The sequence below is a fragment of the Neopsephotus bourkii genome, unplaced genomic scaffold, assembly GCF_033783945.1.
Source record: "Neopsephotus bourkii isolate Nb327-2 ecotype Australia unplaced genomic scaffold, CSIRO-AGI_Nbou_v1 NB_690, whole genome shotgun sequence".
Taxonomy (NCBI): Eukaryota; Metazoa; Chordata; class Aves; order Psittaciformes; family Psittacidae; genus Neopsephotus; species Neopsephotus bourkii.
This window is the reverse complement of record NW_026901189.1, coordinates 811694-819914: the sequence shown is the minus strand read 5'-3', so window position 1 is coordinate 819914 and position 8221 is coordinate 811694. Positions and strand designations below refer to the sequence as shown.

Here is an 8221-nt window from a genome sequence, read left to right as displayed (position 1 = left end):
GCTGTGCACTGCCAAGAGCAGAGCTTGCTCCTGCAGCCCCAGAACAGGCGCTCCCCTGGCACAGGACAGACCCTGCCCATGAGATGGGGCTACCTCCAGGAGCATCTCCTGCAGTGCAGCTTGTAGTTAGGGGCTGAAATTCAGTCACGCTGAAGTCAATGGGCCTTTTTGCCATTGACCTCCCCGAGGCCGGCTTTCCAGCCCATGCCTCTATGACTTGCTCCAACCATGCCTGCTGCAGTGGCACCTACCTGGAGCTAAAACAAAGTATTCTGGTAGTCCAAAGTGATACAATTATTAAACCAGAGAGTCTCTTTAACGTGGTGGAAATCAAGCATCCAGCAAATGTGAGGTGAACCCACAAGAGTCAGAAGTAATTTGTTCACAAAGACAGGGAACAAATCTAAAAGTCAAAAAAAAAAAAAAAAAAAAAAGGAAGGAGCAAATATCTGTTTTCACATTTTACATAATAATGATATAAAAACAATTGTCTATTTTTTTTCCTTCTTATCCAAACAGAGTGCTTAAAAAAAAATTGGCTCTAGATGACTGGTGTAATTAAATAACTAAAATGAGTGATGAGAGAGCAGAAGTTAATTAAGATTGAAAACAACACTCCCATTAATTCACTCCATCATAATAAACATCAGAAGTTGACATGGCTGGGGCCAAAATTAAAATAAAAGAAAGAGAAATGGTGTGAGCAGAAGAAGCAATTTGTTTTCATATGTATATATATATATTTATATATATATAAAAAGGCAAGGTGGGGAGGGGTATCCATTTTAAATAGCCTAACAGCTTCATTTGCTGCACTGCCAAATTAGAACAGAATAAAATAAAGTTAAAAAAAGGTGTGTGTGGGGGAATAAAATAAATTATACATAATTTACTAATCTGGGAACAGCTGACCATTATTATCATTATTATTATAATTACCATTACAACACTAGCAAGAAGAGGCAGTTCAACTGAAAAAAAAACCCGACACAGTCATAAAATACAAACAAAAAGAACCCTCTCTGACATAGAGGATATGATCAGCTACTCCAAGCATAACTTCAGAGCAAATCTTCTGAGAGAGAGAAAATAGGATTTTTTTGAGGCAGAGGCAGAAATCAAGAAAGGGAAAAGAGGAGAACAAAACAGATGTTTCAGGGTAAAACTATCACACGTCCAAACCGCTCGTTGGAGTATTGTCTTAAGTCTTCAATGGCATTTGCTTGTTTGCTTTGCACAAGGTCTGCAGAGGTCAAGTTATACTTCAAGTGGGATTCTAAGAGCAAAAGAAAGACACCCCCCCCCTCCTTCCCAGTCTTTCCTCCTACCTGCCCCTTTCATTCTGCACCTGGGCTTTTTACATGCTTATTGCAACAACAGCTAAATTTTTCAGAATAAGGGACCATTTGCAAAATCAATGTTGCCAGGGCTATTTTTTCAAGTTAAAATTGGTAACAAGAGCAGCGAGTTTCTCTCTAAGAATACGAATTTACCAGGGAGCAATATAAATATAAGGGTGGCATATTCAGAAGACCAACTCAAGAGGAAGGCATTTGTCTCAGTATGAACCTAAGACTTTCTTTCCCAGGCCAGAAAGCAGCTCCTGGATAGCTGCTGTTTGAAATTAGGGATAGCCTTTTTGGTTGGTTGGTTGGTTTGGATGTAGTGCTTCTGTCTTGGTACACAAATCTGGGTCCTTTCCTCCTACAGGAAGAGTGTGGAGATGAAGAGACTTTTTGATTCACTTGTATTTACATAATTATTTTTTTTTTTCTGGAGTGAAACATTCAGGTACCTTACCGCAAATGCAAGAAGCTAACTTCTACTCAGGTTTATGCTCGTGTAAATTCACCTTCCTTGCTGGTTGCTGTTTCCCAAGGAAGGCAAAACTGCCCAACCAACATATCTAAGTGCTCTAGAACAACACGTATTTAGCTCAGGAGAAAATTTTTTCACTTGTGAGAGGCAGCAGAAAGGGAAACTTAGCACCACAAAGGTTTGGGTTCTTACTGCCCATTTACTGTCTTCCTACACAAATATCCCATTGATAAAAATGGATTTCTGCAAGTGCAAAGGAGGAAAAAAAAAAAAGGTCAGTTTAAAACAAATCGCATTCTGAATTAGAGATCAGTACTCAGCCACCCTGAAAGGACAAGTTCATCAAAAGTAGACATCATGGTAACCTAATTACACTCAGTGAGGAGGTAACATTTCCAGTTGCTCTGTCCTGTGCAGAACAAATCACATTTTGCGATGCTGCCACTTGAAGTGTAAATTAAAAGCAAAGGTTCCTTACAGACCAAGTCACTTAGAGGGTGCGGGACTTCATTCTGGAACATGCTTTTTTGCTCCCAATAGTCCAATATTATTATTATTAGTACCATAAACACGCACACATGAAAGTCCAAGACCATAAAATATTTTTTCTCTAGATTCCTTATGTCTTTCTCTCTCTCTTTTTTCACCTGAGAACGGCACCTACAGTTTCCTTTAAAAAGCAAAACCAAATCCAAAAAATATACGTCTAATCTCACCAGCTGCTGGTATATCAGGTTCTTCAAGGGATTGTCTAAGATACAACACTGTCCTAACTTAAGACAGAGCAGGAAGCAAAAGAAAAGCAAAAGAAAAACAAAAGAAGAAGAGATTAACCAAAAGAAAAAAAAAAAGCAAATTGGACTAGTTCAGCGCTTTAGTACAAATTTGGCACTTGCTCAAAGACTCAGTATGGTGTGCAACTGATGAAGAGAAGTCCTCTCTTGAAAGGAAATAATTGCTTGTTGGGGTTAACAGAAACAGACTCCCCACTTCCTTCCTTGCCAGCCACGCGCACAGGCACGCATGCACACACACACACTTCTGACCCAGATTTGTCAGGGAGGAGGAGGAGGAGGAGGAGACAGAGGGGACAAAAGGAATTTCATCTTTTTTCTTTCCTGTCAGGTGCATTACCAAAAAAAAAAAAAACAAACCCAAAACAAAAAAAATTATTTCTCTTTAAACTGTAGCACAAAACAACAAAACACATTCACAAGCCACTTGTTGGCACTGTGTACCTGAGTGAGAATTTCTAGAACATTGTAGAACAAACAGCCATAAAGTTTATTTGAAAAAAAATAATAATAATAAAAGGTCGACGGGTAAGACTTCAGTGCTTGGGTATAGCAGCTGAATTACTGGCATTATTTTACCCATAGCTTATATCATTCTGTTGTTGTTATCGTTGTCTTTATTTCCTTTCTTCTGAGCCTTTTTTCTTCTGATGCAGGCTGATGTCTATTAGTCAGCTGATGTCCCAACTAGTTAAGACTAACAGTTAAAGTAACAGTCAGTGTATGAGAAAGTTAATGTGCTTGGCCACTGGCAAAGATAAACCAGGTGGGGCTTTATTTATTTTTTCCTTGAAGTCCTGTAGGTCAAGAGATATTTGGACCCTGATCAGTTGGCTTGCCCCGCAATGTGATTTTCACTGTCACTGCCATAGTCCGCATCAGGGTCATCCTCTTCCTCATCGTATTCATCGTAGATTTCTCCATTGACATCATCGGTCTGCATCTCTTCCTTGATATGAGGCTCCTCACCTTTGATGCCATAAGTGCTCTGGATGACGGGCATCCCAGGCTCTGGGCTGCTGGACACACTTGAGTGCTCGGAGGGCAGATGTGGGGAAGGCATTCCTGCCATGGCAATGGCTCCTGGGTAAACTACACCCGCAGTGGCAATAGGGATCTGTGCTTGTTGCCTGTCACAGAGAAAAAGTAAAAGGACATCTGAATACAGGAAAGAGTAAAGGGAGTGCAAATACAACAGCAGTTTGCAAGACCATAGCATATGCTCTTGGGCATGCAGAAGAAGCGCCTAGCTGGCCCGTGCATGGTAACACAACAGTATTTCAGACTCTCCAACTGACGCCCTTGAAATGAACATCAAACCCAAACCAATTTCACTGATAAGAAAACCCAATCTCTGTAAAAATCTCTAGCTGCACCTGAACTACACTGTTCCAGCTTGCCTGCTTGTGATGCAGCCTCTTTACTGGGTAAACTGGGTGTCCCATCCGCTGCTAGCCAAAAAATTAACATCCTTTCAACCGTGGTCCAACTTAAAAACCATGTATTTTGCAAATTTTGCTTTTAAATAACCCAAGCTGCTGGCAGGACTAGATATAAAAGTAACACACTGCCAACTGGAGAGATGCAGTGAGCGCTAGTTAGTTTGCACAGCAATGGGGAGGTGCTGTACGAAAGTACAGGTGGATGAGGATAAAGCAAGGTAGGTCTCTCCAAAGGGGCAATGTTTACTCCATATTCACTCAGAGACGTGCCCATTACTAGGGAGAGGAACAGTGGGCTTTCTGGGGCCAAGAAGGGCCTATAGGATGATCACTAAGGGCCTCCTACTGGAAGGTGATAAGTTTCCACAGCAAGCAGCATTTGTGAAAAGCAGAACCTTTGAAGGAAGATGGATAAAACTGGAAAAAGGCAGGCTTAAAACAGAAGCATGCATTATTTAAAAATAAATAAAAAGCAAGCAACCAACATGAGCAATTGAGAAAATCCTCTACAGGATGCCTTTATACAGCTTCTAAGCCTTGGAAACCTGTCTGCAGTAATGAAAGAGGAATTATTCCAGGCCATAGAAATTCCCTTTGCATCAAGAACACTAGCTGTGTTATACTAGTGTTTGTTTCCCTGAGAAGCTTCAGGGTCTCAACAAGCCTAGAGGTTTAAAATTCATGCTCCTTTTGTTTCCTTGCTGCATGAAGTAATTCCATTGCAGTAATACTCTTCAGTACATGCTGCACATTGTAATGTCATCAGCGGTGTGTCCATCTGCACGGAAAAGCCTTGCCACAGGAGACAGGGCCGAGTCTCTTGAGATGAACATTCTTAATTAAGAATGAAACCCTTCCCTGTTCTCCTGCCTGCCTGTGCCCTGGCTGTACAGTAAGCCTTGCACAGTACAGTGATCCTGAAAGGCTTTCCTCTGCCAAACAGCTTTACATTTGTTTGGAATTGCTTGCTGCATTTTCAGATACTTCCTGCCTGCTATTCGAGTGAGGCCTCCCTCTGCATACAGTCCTTATTTCCCTATTTCTGAAGCAAGCAGAAGTTGTCTCAGATGAAGATATAGCTTTTAAAGTAGGGAGAGGATCTAATTTGCATTTTATTCTTAATTCAATAGGAAGGCTTTTGTTTTCTGGAGTCAGCATTTCTGTAACAAGATTCAGCACACTTAAATTGCTTTTAATATTTAACAATAGGAACATTTTGCACTTAAATGGTGCTTTTCAGAGGGCTTTTCAAATATTAAATAATTTAAGAATAGTGTTTTTCCACTTCTATAGGATGTCCACTCCAGAGCATCTCAAAGCAATGTATTAGGGGTCTCAGCAGCCCAGGGAGATGAGCTTGCCACCCTACCATTAAAGATGAGGACACTGAGACAGGGAAACATTAAGTCCAGAAGTTGCAAAAGAAGCCAGATCCTTCCCATTGTGATGCCTTCAGACACACTTTCAGCATGTCTGAGAGCTGGCACAGCCACAGCTCTTGTAAACACCATCACGTTTGGTGGTCAAGCAGGAGCGAGACTGGTGTTTAGAAATATAGCCCTAAATGACCTGTACCGAGTGATGCAGCAAACGGGGAACTAAAACAAGGAATGCGACTGCAGTGCTGGGGTTGCCAGCATCAAACACTGACCCCACTGCACTCATCTGCTGCACTGTCAGTAACTTCTACTATGATTTCACCCCAGGTTCTGTGCTCTAACGCCCTAGTGCAAATCATCTCTAGAAATGTCTTGATTTCAATGTCAACCTTGTCTGGAAAGCTAAATAATATGCAGAATGTTACAAGGTTAATTTCTTTCCCCATGATGAAGCATGCATGTTAACCAGATAAGCAGTGTTTTGGGGGCTCTGTAGCCACCTATTCTTTTTCCAGAAGGCCTCCCTCCTCTTTTTGTAATCTCTTGATGCCAAATGTTGGCTGACTTCCCTGTGTTTGTTTCAGTGCTTACCATAGGGATCACTGGACCTGCCAGCACCACAGGGTTAAGCAGCTCAAATTTCTCTGCTGAGCGGCTTATTATAACAATGCACACTATAGCTGTTTAAAACACAGTCTGATGACACTTAACAGTTGCTGGACAGATATTCTCTCCTTTATTACCCCTTCTAGCCATTAACTAGAGAGATGTGAAACTCGGTTAATATTAAAACGATTCCAAATTCAGATGAAACAGAAAAGAAATTCCATTATTTCTGAGGGTTGCTCTTGCTGCTGCTTTTTTGTTTTTAAGAGTACTGTGTAGCTTTTAATTTTCTGAAGTGAATACAGAAATATCACAGAATATTTGATTACTTCCAATTCTTCTGATCTGCTGTAACCAAAACCAAGGAGTCGCTGCAGAAGGAAAATACATGCAAGTTTTCTAGGCAGATTTTAATCTAATTGCATCAAGCTGATCTATTAGCTGTTTATCAGAACCAGTCTTCTTGAAATTTATGCTCAACACAAAGCATTTACTTAATGTACTGGAAGACACTCCCTAGCATGAGAAATGCTGTCACAATGAACAATGCAGACAACTTCATGCCTGATATGAATTAACTGAGCTGAGTTCATATTCCAGCTCAAGTTCAGTATGTTCAGTAGTCCCTTTGCAAACTGTTTGCCACAGATCGTACTGAGTGCAAACTTGTATTTTTGGCTTCTAGATTAAGAGGCAGTACTATACATTGATTCAGATATATACTCTCTAAGACCTCGTAATACTTATTAGTATCAAGGCTCTATTAGGATGACTGTGTTTCATTGGAAAATTTTAAGTCTCTTTTTTTTTCCCTGTGTATAATCAGAGTGGAAATGAGACAGTTGGCCAAACCTATAAGATGAGTACATAGCAGAGCCAACAAAAAAAAACCTTAACTGCCTAACTTCCTCCTGAACCACACTGTTTCAAAGTATAAGATTCATATTCTGTTAGCAATATATATTATGCTTTTGCCAATAAAATATAACATTTACCAAATTGAAATAAGAATTCTCCCTGAAAAGTTTGTTTTTTCGTTTTTTGTTTTTTTTTCTTATACGAGCAGTAGTTTTAAAGGTCCCATACCCAACATTAAAATACTGCCTCATCTCCTGGCGTCTGTTGCGCATGATAGCTTTGTACTCGCCAATGCGTAATTTTTTGCCATCTACAAGGCAGGTGCGCTTCGGCCTTGGCTTGTATTTGTAGTCTGGGTATTTCTCCAGGTGCTGTTTGCTGAGTCGGGCCTGTTCCTCGTAGTATGGCTGCTTCTCTAGGTTTGTCATAGCTTTCCAGCGAGATCCTGTCACAGAAAGAAAAAAAAAAAAAAGAATGAGAAATGGGTTTCTACTCATCCACAAACACTGAAAGGCAGAGAAACAAGTAGGTCACCCAGAACAAGATACCTACGGTCACATCGCTTTGGGCTGGGAATCTGTCAGACCTTCTAGACAGGGGTCAGGTCTTGTTTGTATTTGACTAGTAAACCTCTTGGGTATGGCCAAGAGGCAGAGAGAGATGATACTGGAAGTTCTGACTCAGTATCTTACTGAAACTTATCTACATTATAATGTATTTGAAGTGGGAAGTAAACCCATCATCCTGATAATGAGCAATCCCTGACATTTTGTTTCAGTGAACAAGGCAATGTATTTTAGTAGAATGGCCAAAGACTCTTAGACACACAGAGTTTGCTTTGCTATGTCTCCCCACTTTCTTTCGGCCATGGACCTGTTTCCAAAGGAAACTCGCATGTGCTGGGATCTAGTCATTGTGCTTCACTGTTACTGGAACAAGGCATATGCTCTGGATAGGCATGTGACTGCAGCTTAATCTTCCTAGCTTCCAAGTTTGTGAGAAGCAGAATATGAGCTGATCGTAAACGCTATGATGCTGGGTACAGGAGCCTGCAAAGACCCTGAAGCAATGCCTCTAAAAGCTATAAACTATCCCGTATGTCTCTGTGGGGCTTTAACTTCAAGACCAAGTCCTGGTGAACACTGCCAGCTCCATCTTAAAGAATTTAGTGTGTGTCATGAAGGGAAGAGTACCAGGATACAGGCACACCTCTCCACGGAGCTGCACTGTGGCTTCATTGCCGGCAGCCTTGTTTCTAACACTCTCCCTTTGTTAGTGCAGATGTTTGAGCTAGGGAAATAATGAAGACTTTACAATTGTTTTC

The 8221-nt window shown here is 40.9% G+C and overlaps 1 protein-coding gene across 21 annotated transcripts in view; it reads right to left on the bottom strand.

Moving 5' to 3' along the window:
• Nucleotides 1-3078: 3078 nt before the first annotated feature.
• SOX5 (SRY-box transcription factor 5) overlaps nt 3079-8221 on the bottom strand; it is a 639441-nt gene continuing 634298 nt past the window's right edge. For all 21 annotated transcript variants that reach the window (XM_061353703.1, XM_061353706.1, XM_061353704.1 and 18 more), the window contains 2 exons: nt 7126-7342; nt 3079-3742 (listed from right to left, as the gene is read on the bottom strand). In XM_061353703.1, the coding sequence (XP_061209687.1) occupies nt 3439-3742; nt 7126-7342 (521 nt within the window). In that variant the 3' untranslated portion in view covers nt 3079-3438. The remainder of the gene's footprint in view (nt 3743-7125; nt 7343-8221) is intronic.